This window comes from Ornithodoros turicata, chromosome 6 (assembly GCF_037126465.1).
Source record: "Ornithodoros turicata isolate Travis chromosome 6, ASM3712646v1, whole genome shotgun sequence".
NCBI classification, from domain to species: Eukaryota; Metazoa; Arthropoda; class Arachnida; order Ixodida; family Argasidae; genus Ornithodoros; species Ornithodoros turicata.
In genome coordinates, this window is record NC_088206.1 from 53,585,011 (window position 1) to 53,602,965 (window position 17,955).

The 17,955-nt window shown below is 45.9% G+C and overlaps 1 protein-coding gene across 1 annotated transcript; it reads right to left on the minus strand.

Moving 5' to 3' along the window:
- Positions 1 to 12,532: 12,532 nt before the first annotated feature.
- LOC135396717 (U-actitoxin-Avd3f-like) lies at positions 12,533 to 17,596 on the minus strand. The gene is made up of 5 exons (XM_064627852.1): positions 17,589 to 17,596; positions 17,425 to 17,527; positions 16,317 to 16,502; positions 16,067 to 16,240; positions 12,533 to 12,668 (listed from the first exon to the last, which is right to left on the minus strand). Exons 2-5 carry the CDS (start codon positions 17,474 to 17,476, stop codon positions 12,658 to 12,660), a joined length of 423 nt encoding a protein of 140 aa, XP_064483922.1. The 5' UTR covers positions 17,477 to 17,527; positions 17,589 to 17,596; the 3' UTR covers positions 12,533 to 12,657.
- Between the last annotated feature and the right edge of the window lie 359 nt (positions 17,597 to 17,955).

A 17,955-nucleotide genomic window follows, 5' to 3' on the forward strand; every position in this document is an offset into this window, starting at 1 on the left:
TTAGTTTACCAAAATTTTGCAAATCTCGTGTACGCCACAAGCGCGTCGAGCGCGTTAGGTGCGACGATGAAAAATAAAGAGGTAAAATGAACGCTCCCGTAACTAATAAGACGCTTTCTAACATGATCCGTGCCTTACGTGGTCCTTAAAGGGACCATGAAATGATTTTTTTCTTGCTCTCATCAGAAAGAAAACATTTTTCTGAGACTAGAACCAAAATTTTACCTTCGTCATGCGATGAGTATTCTCGGGAGCGAATTTAAACGAAGCGGCGAGGGGAGTACTGCTGGCGCCGCGCTGTGGCAAGATGCTGCGCGGAAACACAGCGAGCAACTTGGTGGGACCACGGCCCGGTCCGAGACACGTCATCGTGACGTGTCCCGGTCCCGCCAGGAGCATGCGCCGTAGGATCCCGCGTATGCGTTCATCGGGAGTGGAAATCTTCATGACGCCAGCTTCCGGGCTATCGTCACAGTATCAAGGGGATGAAACTCGCGAGTTCACTTGCAGACTAAAGTGAGGCGCTGAGAGCTTTTCACGCCATCAAACGTCATGAAACGTCAGAATTTTTACGTCAAAGCGCGAGTTCTCAACCATCACGAGCCCATTGGCTCCTGAGGCTATGTTAGCATACTGAGGCCGCTCCCCCGGTATGCGAGTATTGGTTGGTTTGAAATTATGAACTTTCCTTGACGCGCTCAAGCCGGCGACACCGTGTCGGCGGTGCCGGAGCAACTCGCAGCAAAGTTTCGAAATGTGTTGGGTTCAGCAGGGACGCATGCAAAGCATCTATGCCGGTACCGCTTTGGATGGTTTTTAGTGTCCTAACATGTTGTCGATACCGACTCTGAAAAGCTCGGTGCCTTATGGATAGTTCTGCAAATCAATTCAGTGATAGATAAGTGGAAGGCAGGTCTGCTCCGCATTGCTTGGTGCGACAACGATTCAAGAAGGACGAAGACTGCGTTTTTCCGCTACCCACTCGATGACAGGTAAGTCAGTTCCTATTCCATTCTGCGGCTTAGCATTCCATAGCGCCACACCTGTGGCATATACGCAGCATTTTGACAGGTAGAATTTTTGGTTTTCACGTTTCTGATCTCTATCTTTCTTGTTCAGGTATAAGCACTCAACCCATATCTTCTTCAGAATAGCATCTGCATGGATACAGTAGAATGGATAAGCCACTCAGAGTGGTTGGAGGATCATCTTTCGGCATAGCAGCTGCACAAGTTCCTTTGTGGCGGGTCAAACAGGCGCCTACACAAGCAGCAAAGGGATATGGACATGTTCTCTGTCATGCTGGATCTCTGAATGTGTGTGCCTGTGCGGCCAATATACTGTTGTTCTACTGTGAAATCTTCCACGTGAGACATCAGCTATCAATGAATGCAAAGTTGCTTCGGCATATCATTCGAACTTCAGAAACAATGTTCATATCATGTTCGTGTTTTGCGCAGCTACAGCAGACTGCAGTTTGTGATTTGGAAATATCTAGCTCGAAAAATAAAGCGGTTTGTGTAACAGAAACAGCCAACGCTTCCGCATTTTGTTATTTATTTCACTCGACGCGAACGAAAATCCACAACCACCCAGAACCGCCAAAGCGGGGGAGAGGGTAGAGAACAGATGAGAGAGGGAAAGGGGAAAGCACCGCCAGCGTCACAGGTCACCCAGGGAGACAGAAAAAAGCAAAGCAAAAAAGCTACTCAACCGTCGTCCAACGATTGGCCCAACGCTAGAGGTCATGTGAGTTTTTCCCGACAATAGAAATATACTACACGTTCATCCCCCTGGCAGTATATCGCAGTCGCATCCTGTGGTTTTCGCCGACATTCCCAGACGATGTTGGATGGTTGGTTGCCCTAATTCACGTCAATATTCGCCTGGCATCCAATGTCATATGCTTCCCAGTGACGAGACGGACAGCTTTTGATGCCACGAAGCAATCGGACCGCTGGAATGGAAAGACGGTGCGGCAGTGATTTCCCCAGAAATTCACTACTGGGGGGGGGGGGGGTGTGCCGAGCTTTCAGGGGGGGAGGGGGGGTCATGCTTGGGGAAGGTTCCACTTACGGAATTTTTCTTAGACACACGATCATGACACAGAATCATGGCACAATGGTGACATTTCTGCACAGCTTTCCCGGTTTATTTGTACACGTTATTACTTTGGCACACAGTACATTAGAATAGAGATTCATTGTGAACGGCATTTCAACATTAAGATGCATAATCACACGACCAACATAGATAAGAGACCACCATCTTGTCAACGAACACCTAGCAGTCAACGGTGAAAACCTTAGAATATCTCGCTTGGTTGAGTTGGGCGCAAATGTCTCTTGATGATCCACATTGAGTTTGCGTGCACGCACGCATTTTTGCTCGTACATACGCGCAATATTTGCAATGCACAGTCAGTTTCAAATGATTTTGGACAAATGCATGGTACGATCATCTACATGACTGTGGTCCTACAGCCCAAGTTCGAGAGTACGGGATGTAATTCGCTGCACCGGACTCACTACCAGAACGTGTTGGTGGCCGAGCTGGGTGGAGTCACCTGAGAAATTTCAGGGGGGGGGGGTGTTGCAAAAATGCAGGGAGGGTGTACCCCCCCCCCCCCCCTGAGGGGGGTGTAGGGAAATCCCTGCGGTGCGGTGCCATCGACTGCTCGTGTCTGTAGCGAACATTTGCATGATTGCGATTACGAAGGGGGCGCTGAACCTCTTCAACGTACTGGATAACGAGCTCAGTGTCTTTTGAACCAAGGTGTAGCACCATCACAATACGTGTCTCACCGGGGAAAGAACATCCACCTCAGCGGCGCAAAAATGTGAGTACTTTTCGCTATTGGGGCTAACAAAGGCCTCTCAGTCCGTGTGGTCCAAATGCTATGACAGATTTCAGGATTGCGTAAATGGGGTAATTCTTCTCTGCGTGACTCGGAACCTTGCGGCCGCTTACGGCATACGAGAGAGAGCAAAAAAAAAAAAAAAAAAAAGAAAAGAAAAGAAAGAAAGACAAAATAAAACATCCAGAAGATGTGGGTTCGAGTCCTACAGCTGGCTAACCTTTTCAGTGACTTTCATGTTTTATCGTTACAAAATAGAAGCTACCAAATCTAGGCTTGACTTCCTCAGACTAGGATGACTTCCTCAGCGGAGCCCGAAACCCCTTAGGTGAGACAGTTGATCATTGCAACCCACTACTCAGAGCGGACAAATGCTATGCACCCTGCTTCCAGATTCCTCTTTGATGCAGTGTCTTGCCTACCATTCAGGCTCTGTATATTGTTCACAAACAAACATGCCCCTGCCCAGATGATAGGCAGAACACTGCAAAAAAAAAAAAAAAAAAAGAGGAAAGGGAAAGGAAGAGACATCGCGATAATAATCTGAGGCTACATGGATTCCCATTGGTGCAGGGCAGGGGCATGTCCTCCTCTCATCGCATCGTGATTTCGTTCGCCAGAATACGCCTGTCAGAAAAAGCCGATTTTCACATTTTTTTTTTTGCACTCGCTGTAGGATTAGATATTTCGGCTTCCGGTGTATTCGACTAAGTTCGCCACGGGCTTCGTGATTCTGTAAAAAAAGTTATGTTGACTAGGCAAATTTCGGAGTACAATTTAGAAATTTCAATTTATTGCAATTGAAATTCGACATAAGTATTTTTTGAAGATGGCAAACTTAGTTGCCGCACGGGAGCCGTTAACCGCATATTTTTCCGTTCTACCGTTTTCTTATAAACCCCAAGGCGGCAACCGCACGGAGCATTTTTGCCAACTGAATGGCAGCAGAACTTGAAAGGAACGGTGACCTACTAAGCGAATAATAGACGACGGACCGATGAGCCGGTTTCTGCCAAGGATAGATATTTAGTCTGAGGAGAGGAAGTGACACCACCCGACGGAACCGTGTGCGCCAATGAAAACACGCTTCACAGGAAATGCCACAAGCACGTGACAAAGTCACCTGTGACCATGCCTGTGACCGCTTTTTTTTTTCGGGCTTTGCACTTTTCGCCCTGCCTCCTAGGAGGACACGCAGATGGCCCGTCGCGCGGACTTCGACGTGGATATATTAATATCGGAGGTTTCAAGGAGGCCACTCGTTTGGAACGTCAAACTTGTTCAGTATAAGGACATCAACTTAAAATATATCCTTTGGCAGGAGGTGGCAATGTGTGTGCAAGGCGAAGGTGACTAAACGAAACATCAAAATATTATTTGTGGCACATGGCAAATCGGAAATGTGTGAGGAGATAACGGTAATAAAAATGCAGTCTGATATTTCCTTAGTCAGCATTGCAGCATTGCTAGAAAAACTCATAAGCCAACATTCTCTTCGTATCTCAAAATTTCTTGTAAACACCTGATTTCTAGATGTTATTAGCACCGTACTTTTTCAAGAACCACCAAAATATCATTTATGTTACTAAAGAATGCGTACAGCAGTTTACTACAGTAAGCATTGCCATATCGCGTGCAACAAGCGGTGGTAAACGCTAGGCCGACGCTTCACCATGACAACCTCAACGTGGTCATTCTGCTCCATGCGGTTGCATAGCTTCGATGGCGTTCCGTTCACGCTGAGTTGGCGCTCCGTTGGCCCGATTCAGTTGGCAAAAGTTGCTCCATGCGGCTCATCGGTCTGTGCTCTATTGTTCGCTTAGTAGGTCACCGTTCCTTTCAAGTTCTGCTGCCATTCATTTGGCAAAAGTGCTCCATGCGGTTGCCGCCCATATGACACGTTTCGTGCCGCACCCTGTATACCTAGAAACCATTGCCGAGGGGTCAAGAGCAAATGCTAGTCGAGACACCTGCGGCACGGGAAAAAGATTTTAAAGATGTAAGACATAATTAAATATAAAGTTATGACATAAGTTAACGCGCATAGCGCATATGTGCATTTAATGATTTTCCGATCAGAATGTTTCGAATACGAAACTTTTTTTCTGCAATAACACTATTTTGTTCGCGTTTAGGGCAGAAAAGTAAAGCATTCCTCTGGAAACTGGGAGGTGGTCGATTCGGGTCCTGCAGGCGGCCATGTTGTGTGATGTTTCCTCAGAGTTTGCAGACGAACATCGGCACAGTTCCCACTGATCTCTGCCTTGGACGCATACTGCACTCCCCCTGTTCTTTACTCAATTGCACTGTCTCCTGTCTATCTGCCCACATCTGTACGCCGTTCACAGCCACAGTTGTTTCGCGGCGCTATAACACGGAATTCATCAATCCATTTCCCGGGTTCGAAGTTACAACGCGTCCTACTTCGCAAATGAAACCAAAGTAGTTGTGTTGCATTGTCCGTTCGGTTGACAAACAACAACAACAACTTTATTTTCGGCCTTGGAGAGTGGGGAGTTTCATCGCAACAGGCGATACTCTACCCCAGTGCTTGGTGGAATGGGGGGAATAAAATAACGAGCCCCTTTACAATAACGATCGAAGTCCGATGGTGTCCAGAAATGTCAGAAGACCTTTGAGCGCAGAGCGTTGCTGGGCTGGATTGGGCCAGGGACCAAGCAATTTCGGGAGGGAGAAAGGGCGAGAGTCCAGCTGACGAAGAGACTCGGAGAGTGTGGTTCGGGAAGGTTCGTAGTGAGGGCAATGAAGAAGAATGTGCTCCAGATCCTCAAGAGCACCACAGTGGCAGCAGGTGGGAGAATCAATTTGTCTCAAGCGGTAACGCCGCTGAGCTGTAAAGACCACATCGAGGCGCATGCGGTGGATTAATGCAGCATCCTGACGAGATGTGTTTCGTGGCATGCGGAAAGCGAGCGTGGGATCAACTCTGTTCAACATAGAGGGGGGAAGAATGTCGGTTGTCCGTTGGCGGGAAGCCAGGGGTGTCACTAGACGTCGCAGAATTGAACGGCGGTCTCCTCTGAGCAGAACAATACGGGTCCGCTTCCGTGACGAGAGTGCTGCTTCTGCGGCGCTGTCGGCCTGCTCGTTCCCCACGACACCACAATGGGCTGGAACCCACTGGAGAACAAGCCTGTGGCCTGCGGCGTAGATAGTGTGGTAAGCCATTAACACGTCTGTGACTAGGGGTGCGGATGGGCCTCGTATGCCGGAAGTTTCAATTGCTTGAAGTGCAGATTTGGAGTCTGTAAAGACTGCCCATTCCCGGGGTGGAAAATCAGCGATGTGTTGTAGAAAGAAAAGGATGGCATAGAGTTCCGCAGCGGTGGAGGAGGTTGGATGTGAAAGGCGTCTTCCGTGCACGACGCCTTCGGATGGAATGACGAAGGCTGAGGCGGACTTGTTGTTTCGGGATGCGCCATCAGTATATGCTTCGGTTGACTTCTCAAACTTGCCAGATGGCATTTTTACATTACAGGGTTAGTCTGGCCAACGTTACACATTTTGATCGCATCGTAAAAATAGAAGACGGCGTTTATCCAACACCAAACTTTACAGACTGGTAGCCATTTGTCTGAAGTTTTGTTGGAATTTTTTCTGAGCATTATGGTCCCGTAGAAGAAAAATTAAAAATCAAGCAAACTTTCACTCTATGCATTTTCTATGGCCTATCTCACTCAAAAGCCGCCATTTTCTGCTCTGTGCGCTTCAGTTTCATTTCACCACACACAGGTGGCACCAGCATACAGAACAAGACTGGAACAAGAGGATTGGTGCATAACGTCAGAATCGGCATGTGACATCGTTGTAGGCAGCGCTACCTGTGTGAAGTGATGTGAATGTCAAGCAGACACAAGAAAAGATGGCGGAGTTTGTGTGGGATAGGCCATTGAAAATGCATGGGGCGAGATATTGCTTTATTTTTAATTTTCTTTCTACATGACCATAGCGCTTACAAAAAATTCGAATTGATTGATTGATTGATTATGTGTTTAATGGCACAAAGGCAACAAAGGCCATAGAGCGCCAAAACTATGGTGAGTGTGTCGGAGATGATTATGGGAAAGATGATGTGAGAGAGAGTGTGGTAGTTAAAACCTATCTACAGGTATGAGCGATGAGCGATGATTGATTGACCAGGATAAGAGAGAGGGGGATGACGATAGCAAGCGAGCATGGCAGTTAAAAGCTATCTACAAGTGTGACAATGAGATATTTACATGAGGAGTTCGGTGATAATGGATAAAAGCGGAGCAATGCTTATCATCTACATCTGACTAAGAAACCCACACGTGGTCAAAAATTTGATTACGTTATCAAACGGCACAAGAGGGGTGTCACCCAGTAGAAGGGCTGGGTGGAGTGGGACATGGTATCTGTAGAATGCGGTGAAATACTGTTGGCGTTGGTGTTCGAAGTGAGGGCAGGATGCCAGTACGTGCAAGACAGTCAAGCTGTCACCGCAGTGCGCACAAGCTGGCGGATCCTGACCTCTGAGTAGGTGGTGATGCGTGAGCCATGTGTGTCCAATCCTCAATCTCGCGTAAAGAACTTCGGATGATCTGTTGATGTGTTCAGTCCGATGCGGGGGAGAAACGTGTGGCTGTGTGAGGTGTAGCTTGTTATTTTCTTCCATGTCCCACTCCTGCTGCCACTGTGTGCAGACAGCTCTCTTTAACACTGGCAGGATGTCTTGGTAGGGTAGTCCTAGAGCTGACTCCTCTTGTGCCAACGCTCGCCGAGCCTCACGGTCGGCTCGTTCATTCCCCGGGATCCCAGTGTGGCTGGGGACCCAGCAGAGACAGATTGAAAAGCCTCGGGAACAAAGTTGGGTCGCAAGCGCTCGTACTCGCTTGACGAGGTGATTCTTGCTGTCATAGCATGAAAGCAGCGCACGCACAGAGCTTAGCGAATCGGAATAAATCACTGAATTTTGAAGGTCGTTTTGTTGGATGTGCCGCAGAGCCAGGAGAATCGCGTAAAGCTCTGCGGTGAAAACTGTGGCGTTCGTGTTCAGGCGTGCCGTCATAATAGAATCACCTTCAAGGGCAACGGCCGCCACACCATTGCTTACTTTAGTCCCATCAGTGTAGATTGCATGGTGGTTCCCGAAGTTATGGTGAATCTCCAGGAATTCCTGGAGAATGACAGTGTGTGCAGTGGATTGTTTCGAATTCGAATGAAACTTCAGATATGGCTATCAGTCTGCGAAGTTTGGGATGGGCAAACCTAGTCTTCTATTTTTACAGTGTGACCGAAATGTGTAACCTTTGCTAGAATAACCCTAAAGTTGGCGTAATATTCTTATTCAGCGTCGCTTCTAACGCTTCAGGCCAACGTACATTATAAATGGAACCACAGAGCAGCATTTCGTGAAGCGCATGTGGCTCTCGTATTCTTCGTCATTGTATGGTGTAGAATATCGGCCCTGGTGATGAAACTCCCGATCATGATTCGTCATTCGTTCGTCGTTGTATACATATCCATCGGATACATATAAACAGGAGTAAAACACGATTCATATTGTTTTGTTTCTGTGTTTCAATTTCTACGACTACAGAGCGGCTACCCATCGCTGGAGCATACGGCGAGAGTGAAGAGGGCGCGAGGTGGAAGGCGAAGAAGGAGCGCACGCTTGGGAAGCCGGAACGCATCTGGTTGCAGTTCGGTGAGCTTGGCTTCAAACTTGTGACTGGAACGGTGGCGGCCGCAAAATCGCACGTATGAAAAAGCTGCCAAGAGTCATCCGCAAAAGTTGGTATACGTGGTACTGAGTCATTGACAGAATGGCGTAAATGCAGGCTAGCTGGTGGATAAATTCCACGATAGTCAAGCCTGAGCGATGGGCAGGACACGTAAACAAACACAATGCCTTCGAGCCTTTTTGAGCCTTCGTGTTTGTTTGTTTACGTGTCCTGCCCATCGCTCAGGCTTGACTATCATGGTACTGAGTCGCACTACAGACATAGCCGGACTGTACCTCACCACCGTGGACAACGACTTCACAACGACTTTACTAACTGGGAGAGGAGAGCCATCTAAATAAAGTAATATGTGTGGAAAATAAAAACTGTGGTCTATAACTCTACGTCAACAGCTGTGCTCAAATTCTGCACTACCGACTATCGTAATCGTCCAGTGAATTTTTTGTTCAGGTATTGCCCAAAAAGGCCAGTGCACTTAGTTTAGATAACGCACGAACACACTGAGCGGCATAGGTCGGCGAATTCACTCATGATGGCCATCACCGACATCATTCACCACCACATCACTCAGAATTACGTGTTGTTGAGTGATGGGCAATGATGTGGTGTAATGTTGAATGATGGGCAATGATGTCATGTTCAGCTTGATGTTAATGATGCGATGTTATGTTGAGTATGATGTTGAATTATGGATTATGATGTGATGTTAACCCTCAAATGGGCTGAACCATGTTGATAACATGTCTCTGGCACCATGATACAGGGGGGTGTGGCCCGCTTTAAAGGGCTCTGCTGCTGCCTTTTTCAAATTTTGCGGTCGCCTCTGTTACAAGCCCAGTAGAATGGCGTTCGCATTATCACTTTGTCACCATGACTAAAGGAAGTTTAGTCGCTTTAAAGGGCTCTGCTGCTGGTTTTCTCGAAATATGTGGTAGCTTCTGTTACAATCCCAGTGGAATGGCATGATATATCTCGTTCATAATATTACTGACACAATGATTAAATGGAATTTTCCTGTTTTAATCGGCTCTGCTGCCGACTTTTACAAATTTTATTGTGACCTCTGTTACAATCCCCGTAGAATGGCATTGCATAAGTGCCAGACGATGGCAGACATATGGAAGACATATGCCAGACGATGGCATAATGGCACGATGATTGAATAGTTTTCGTGCGTTTTAGAGGACTCTGCTGCCGCAGTAACCGTTAATAGTAAATCAAATTATGTTGCTCTGCTGCGCTTCTGGAAGAAGCTAAATGCCATCCCTAAAACTGTGTACAGCGCACTTTTAAACTGCAATATGCCCGTGGTTGTACGACTGGCCCCAAGCGGTAAACAGTATTTCAAATGGCATTGCTGTGCTGTACTTCAGGTAGAAGTTTTAAAATTCCTAAAAGCCTATGCACCGCCCCTTAAACTGCAATATGATGATAATTATACCATTGGCACCAAAGTGGTAAACAGTAATTCAAATTACATTGCTCTGCTATGCTTCAGCTAGAAGTCAAAGTTCGTAAAAATGTGTGCATCGTCCCTTTAAACTGCAATGGGCGGGTGGTTGTACCATCTGCACCAGAGCAGTAAACAGTGATTCAAACTACATTCCTCTGCTGCGCTTCTGGTAGAATTTGAATAAAATTCCTAAGAGCGTGTGCACCACCCCTTTAAACCGAAATATGCAACGTGCCGCGATTGTACCACTGACATCAAAGCGTAAATAGTAATTCAAACTACATTGCTCCAGTGTGCCTCTGGAAGAATATAAATAAGAATTCCTAAACGCATGTGCATCGCCCCTTTAAACTACAATATGCAAAATACAGTCGTTGCACCAATGGCTCCAATGTGGTAAACTGTAATTCAAATTACATTGGTCCACTGTGCTTCTGGCAGAAAGAAAATACAAATCATAAGATCATGTGCACCGTCCCTTTAAACTGCAGTATGCAACATGCAGTGGTTCTACCATTGGCATCAAAGTGTAACTAGTAGTTCAAATCACATTGCTCCACTCTGCTTCTGGTGGAAATTAAATAAAATTCTCAAAAGCGTGTGCACTGCCCCTTTAAATTGCATTACGCCGGCGGTTGTTACATTGGCATCAAAGCTCCGCTCCGCTGCACCTCTGGAAGAAATTAAATAAAATTTCTATAAGCCTGTGCACCGCCCCTTGAAACGGCATTATAACGGTGGTTCTACAACTGGCACCATACCGTAAACAGTAATCCAAATTACATTGCTCCACTGTGTTTCTGGTATAAGTTAAACGAAATACCTAAAAGCGTGTGCACCGCCCCTTTAGAATGCAGTACATGTATTACCCAAAGGCATCCCACGCCCTCAGTCTCATAATCGGTCTCTGGAATTTAGCACCTAAGCCCATTGTAAATAAAGTTTGATTAAGAACGGGTTCTGAGGCTGAATTCTGCCCTATGATGTGATTGGCTATGATGTTAAATAATGGATAATGATGTTATAGGCTGCGATGTCAAATGATGGGCAATTATGTTATGGGTTGTGATGTTGAATGATGGATAATGATGTGATGGGCTGTGATGTTGAATGATGGGCAGTGATGTGTTGGGCTGTGATGTCGAATGATGGGTTATGATGTGTTGGGCTGTGATGTTGAATGATGGACAATGATGTGGTGGACTGTGATGTTGAGTGATGGGCAATGATGTGATGGGCAGTTATGTGTTGGGCCGTGATGTCGAATGATGGGTTCTGATGTGATGGGCTGTGATGTTGAATGATGAGTTATGACGTGATGGGCTGTGATCTTGAATGGTGAGTTAGTTTTTTTATTATAATTCAGTGACACGTTTTCTGGGACACCCTGTATAAAACTATATCTAAAAATATAAAACCATAAAAAATATTCTTTATAACATCCATGATATGACCGCTGATGGAGCAGCAGCCATATGTACGTACTTGAAACAGAAAGGTAACAAAATCCCAACGTCCTGATATCATTGAGGATCGGGAGTGACAAAAGACGCAACCAAAAAAAGGGCGTGGTGCTCGAGCAAACGAACGGGCACTATAATTTTCACGGAGCGGGCGCACGGGCTCGGACAGTGTGAATAGCAGCCTTGAGCAATGCTAGTCCGTTTTCTCTCCGCTTCAAATTTCGATATTGACACGGAGGAGGCACACTGTAGTCTGAAAAGGCGCGGACCTGACGACGAGTTTGTTCCGTGAAAATCGCTTATAATTATAACGTGGCGTGGGGAAAATTTATCGTCGCGAACACGCCACACGCGTGGAAATACGGTTGTGTGCATGGCCTACATGAAGCAGAGTGGAGCCTGTGAAAAGTGCAAAAGAAAACACATACGCACGTCTCGAACACTGTGAGCACACGGATGATCACCGAGGAAAAAAGCGGTCCCAACACGGACGCGAAAAATGTTAGTGTAAAACTTGTGAAACGTTGTGCAACAAAACCGGTAACAAACCGACGCAACAAAAGACGTATTCGACAGCAATCGATGTCTAGTGTCATCATTATTTGTCTCCACTGTTTTTTTTTTTTGAAATTATGACACAAAACGATGCTAGTGCATCGAATAGTATCAACACAAGCTGTGCCGTCTGAGGTTTTCCTGGTGTTTACGTAATAGATGCACATCATTTTAATTATTTTTTACCAAGAAGGCTCAACGCCACTGTGAACCAAGAGGTTTCTGGATTTTTTTGTCATTCCGTGTCACCGCCGCGAAGCAACGCAAGAGGTTTCTGGATGCAACAGTGGGTTCCACGTCACCAGGCGGCTTTCTCAGCAGCGCTACTTATTTTGTCCTGGCAGTGTTACGGCAGAAAACATTATTTTCTGAACTTCCTTCTCATGTTTTGCCAGTGCCTTCTATACATACAATCTGTCCGTGTGACCCCAATGCTGCTGGTCAACAAACAAGCGGCATGTTGAAGAGAGAGTCGCACTTGTGATTTTATAACGTTTAATAGCCATCTATGGGTGGAGACACTTAGAGAGATGTAGTCCGGTGAAGGGCCAGACATCCAAAACAGGGACATCAGGAACCGGGTTTGGCGCGACGTCCGGGAAGTCATGGTTGCGCTGCAAGACATGTTACTCGCATTATTCTATGCGCTTCTGCCGCGTTTCATGGATTCCGATAATTATCTCCCACATATGCTGAATATTTCATTGATAACTAGTACACCGCTACAAAACTGAGAAAACGCGAACTAGCACAACATGCTCTTGCACAATCAAACCTAAAATCATCATCATTATCCTAATATTTATTATTAAGATTAATAGTAATAAAACGCGACGTAAAATTATTTTCTACACTTCCACTGCACTTCTCTACATGCTTCTCCATTGCCTACACTTCCAATTGAGTTATACGATTACAACTACGTACAACATGGGACAAAGGTTTATGGAACACGGCACAGACGTATTCCTTCATCATAGTGGCGCCCTGCTTGCTCTCGGGAAGACATCGAATAAGAAACAGGTGACCGACTATCCTACCCGTCTCTCACCATGTGTGTCCACTCTTGTTTGCTGCTAGGCTGTCTCTCCAATGGAGAAATGCGACACCCCAGTGTTCCGTAAACTTTTGTCTCAAGCTGTATAAATCGCAACGAACATGTCGTAAACATGTTATCCCAATCAAACATACCGCATCGTTGTTGTCCAATCACTCGTGTCATCTTATCAACCGCATAGTAGGAATGGGTAGACGGGTCCAGTGAACCGTTAGGGAAGTATGAAGGGAGTAGCCTCAGGACGAGAGTCGCTGATACTTGGAACAGAGACTATTCTTCTTCTGGGCACCGTCCTCACCATTGGCATGGTATTTAAAGGGTTAGGTATGACGTGTTAAAGGTTCGTGCGAATTGTGGGTCAACAGCCGAGGGGAAGAAAGAGTCCGTACAAGCTTTTGCGGCCGGAGCAAATGGCCGCTTTGTTAGAGTGCGGAGTGATCTTGGCTCCAGACCGATTCTAGAAATGGGAGGTTCACGAACAAGGGGACGAAACGGGACAACAGGCACGAATTGGCGAGCATTCCGGAAGATAATGAAGTCAGTGGATACGTGGGGAAATTTTCGGAGCAAGCAAAGTGTTCCCTTCTTCTTCGTTGTAAGATATACAGGGTGTTTCACCTAACGTGATAAAAAATTCTAACTGGCAACCAGGTAAGGGTAACGGTAACGGAAACAGAAACGGTATATTACCGAAATTGCAGATGGTAACGATAACGGAAACACATACCACGGTCCTCCGTTACCGGAAACAGAAACGGAAAAGAAAATTATCGTCCGGTATTGAATTCGGGTAATGGCTATTCCATTCGGGTAATGGTTGTGCGACGACATTTGAGTGACTTTTCATTTTATTTTTGTATTTTAATGACTCAATTCCCTGTAAAGCTCTAAATACTACACGTGAGCATGGAAACAAAGCTCAATATTGGATCTCGAGGGTGCATCCCTCGCTTACCTCGTCTCAGTTCTCATAACTGCATGACATCAACACATGACTAAACTCCATCGTAGCACCAGGATGACCACAAGGATGACAGCACACAATTTTTAGTTATTTATTTTTACTGTTTCTCATTTCACTGTGGCTAAGGCAGTATTGGGCAGTATTATTTACTACTGCGAGCGTCCGCTTTTGAATGCGACATTGGATGAAGGTTACGCCCATTTTTAGTTGCTGGATTCGGAGTGGCTGAAGACTGAAGACATGCTCCTACATTTTTTAAAAATCTTACAACGTGGAGGGGGGGGGAATATATATTTATTGAATGGAAAGGTCTGCCAGACCAAGGTCGGCATGCTATTCCATTAAAAAAAATCAAAACAAAACGAAGAATAAATAGAAAGGAAAGGACGCGGACGCCTTACAAGGTGTGCGCACCCCAACGAACTATAATTCCTTGTGTAGTGTGTACGCGTGACACCGAAGCAGCACTTGGGCAAAACAGTGTGCGGACACAGCCGGACTGGCTGTCCTCCCACACACTAAATTTTTTACACCTATGTTAGTGTAAGAGGGGTGTATTTTGCAACATACACCGAGATCACACTCATATTACACCCCTTCGAGGCTGATCCTCTCATAGATGGGTGCGAATTGGGTACACATCTACATTGGTGTGTTAAGGGTGTACTAAGGGTGCAATGTTCTAAGGGTGTTTGGTCTTATTCTAAAATGTTTAACGTTGTCGTGGAATATGAATGGCGTGTACACTGAGACTTAATTATTCCTCATACCAAAACCAGTAAGAAACACAAACGTTATCTTGATGGTGAGTTGATGATGAGTTGAGCAATTCCTCACTTCAGTGTTTTTTTTTTTTTTTTTGTGGGGGGGGGGGGGGTGTTATATAATCAAATTTAACTTAGACGCGTCACCCTTCGTTTTGACTGCAATGCGATCAGGGCTATCGATTTTGCAGACGCTCGCAAGACAGGCAATGTATATAGTATCTGTTTTTTCTTAGAAAGGAAATGCCTTTCTAAGTGAGCTTTTGGGTCGTCATCCCATTTATGTGATGTTTCAAATTTATCTCTAAATTTAAGCGCGTGTATTATTATCCGTATATCAGACCGTATATGGCACCAGTTCGGAATTGCTATATTGGGAGAACACAATGCATTATATGTTCATGTTACGCATTTACTTTGACTGATTTGCATGATACCCTCACTATATGGAAACAAAGCTGCACACGTTACACCATTGCTTAAGGGTGTTGATTTACACCAAACATTCAATCAGTTACAGGGTATCGTCCAATTACCAGTGTAGACCAACAAGCCGCACACCCGCTAAGTAGATGTTACACCCTTTCAGAGGTAATGTGAGTGTATCATAACTCACACCCTTTTAAGTGTAAAAGTTTGAAGGTGTTGTGAAATACACCCTGAGAGGTAGGTGTATTTCATTACACGTACAAACTTTTGCATTCAAAGGAGTGTGAGTTATGGTACACCCACCTTACACTCAAAAGAGTGTAAACAAGTTTAGTGTGCACAGCTCTGTAACAGCATTGCCATTACCGGAAACAGTAACAGAAACGTAACGGAAACGAAAAGGCTGGTATCAGAAACGGATAACGGAAGCGAAAATATAGCAATAACGAAAATGGAAACGGTAACGAAAATACGTCCGTTATCCTTCCCTGCTGGCAACATACTCGCCGGAGGACTGTGGGCGTTCGGCAATTGCCTTCTGGAAACTTTTGCCACCGTTAAAGAAGGCTTTCAATGAAAGCCTTTGTCTACGCTTTCATCCAAACGCTTTCGTCTACGGAGCAATACATTCGATGCCACCCCTGTGCTTCCAACGCTGCGTGCTGGGCGGAGACGCTCAAGCCTCGAGTCCTCTGTTCGAAATATCGGCGGCTCTCGTCCTGAAGCTCTTACCTCAACATTTGCTTACCGGGTCACTGGATTTTCTACCTTTCTATTGTAGTGTGGTAGTATGCTTACGACTGCAAACCCGCTGGCAAGAGCCCAGGTCCGCGTAGTTGTTTTCATTCCCTTCGCATCCAGTGTAGACGAACTTCTGGCACTCCCCGCTAACGACGTCAAAATAGTACCTCTCGACCTCCGCAGAACAGTTCCCAACGTCCAAAGGTGCTAAGCACTTTCTGTGGGACAAATCTACAGAGAACGAAGGCATGCCATCAATCAGTATCGTCTACAGTCAATTTCACAGCTCTAGTGAACATTGTATTACTGGCGCAGTTTTTGTAGCAACTGACTATCCTCTTGTAGTTGTTGCTGTTCCCGTAACAACCTCCATAAATGAACTCTTCGCAGCGGCCCGATGTGGCGTTGAAGTAGTAGCGTCTCATGTGAGCTTTGCACGGCCCTGGATCTGGAGATGCTGTACAGGCAGGGGGCTTCGGTCTGAGCAGCAGTCCTGCAAGGGGAGGACCATCAGTGGCTACAAGTTCTATGAATACGAACCGCATCTGCAACATACTCTTGTCATCGTGGAACTTTTTTTTTTACTTTCGTGTTAGCGCCGCGAAGCAACTGTGGCTATGAGCGGCGTACAGATGTGGACAGATGGAGAGAGGACAGCAGGAAGGAGTGGGGTGACAGGGGGGTTAGTGTGCCTCCTGGGCCGACTTCAGGGGGAACTGTGCCGACATTCGTCTGAAGAGTCTTCGGAAAACCCAGGGAAAACCTCAGACAGCACAGCCGGTGGTAGGATTCGAACCCACCACCTCCCAGTCAGCACGACACTAATCGTGGAAGTTGACGCCATACATGCACTGGACTCCTCAATGCTAACGTCTGGTCGGCACTCGGAATACGGACAATGACTCGCGGTAAGTGTGGAATTAAAAAAAAAAAAAATACAACTCACTAAGATAGTCGCGCACGCGGTCACTTCTCCACGACTGAACATTATTGTGGCGGTTACTACGCTACACGACAATCTGTCCTTACGTTGCTTTATTCATTTAATAATTGGTACAGTGCTGGACAAAAGTTTACGGAATTTTTTATTAATATTAATTAATATATAAAAATATTAATTAATAAACATTTTAATTAACATTAATGAATAACAACCTGCGGCTAGCAATGCAAGTAGCAATGCAAGGTCGTACGTGAAGTTCGTCATATTTCGCCCAAATGGCTATTTTCTCCAAGTGCTTAGATCCTGCTGGAATTAATTTTTCGGTGTTACTCGCACTGTGTATGAAGATTCAACTACTGCTCATCTGCTGCTTCCTGCACTCCGCGCCCTATTTCTTCTAGAGGTGATTACTATTGATGGGCATCTTCGAGAAAACGTTGAAACGGTAAGAACTAAAAAAAAGAAACCTTACCTGAAGTGAGCTCGACAACGACGAAAAACACGACAGGGTAGATCACCTTCATAGCTTTCTTCAGCTCTTTAATGCTCTGCCCGCGAGAGTCGTCACCTAGCTCCTGGAAACGCGGGAATAAAAATGAACCCCCGCCCCTTACATGTGCGTGTATAAGAGCATACAGGGTAGATTGTACCAAGGTATATCTAAACTGGTAGCGAAAACTAGCGAAAATACCAAATCAGACCCATCGGCAAGGCCACCAGCAAGAGGCGCGAGCGATCCTGGGTGTTGACAGTAGAGGTACGGTTGTAAACAGAAAAACTTTGCAACATGGGCGTCGCTTGTGTGTGTACTAATAGGTTATTCATAATTTCAATGTAGAAAAAACTTTCTGTTGCCCCGCTCGTGCACAGTACGTTTCCGTATCCTGCTCCTTGCGCATGTGTGCGAAATTGCAAAATTCCCATATCGGACCCCCCTCCTGGGAACAAGGCTAACCGGAAGTCGCGCGTCGCTAGTAATAAATTGCGCTGTAATGTGCAAATT

What these genes read in the sequence shown, in the direction of transcription:
- LOC135396717 (XM_064627852.1), bottom strand. Translation starts at nt 17,476, where the DNA reads ATGAAGGTGATCTACCCTGTCGTGTTTTTCGTCGTTGTCGAGCTCACT. An exon ending in CGTTGTCGAGCTCACTTCAG is followed by an intron (nt 16,503 to 17,424) that starts GTAAGGTTTCTT and finishes CTCCCCTTGCAG; the next exon opens with GACTGCTGCTCAGACCGAAG. An exon ending in TTGCTACAAAAACTGCGCCA is followed by an intron (nt 16,241 to 16,316) that starts GTAATACAATGT and finishes CGTTCTCTGTAG; the next exon opens with ATTTGTCCCACAGAAAGTGC.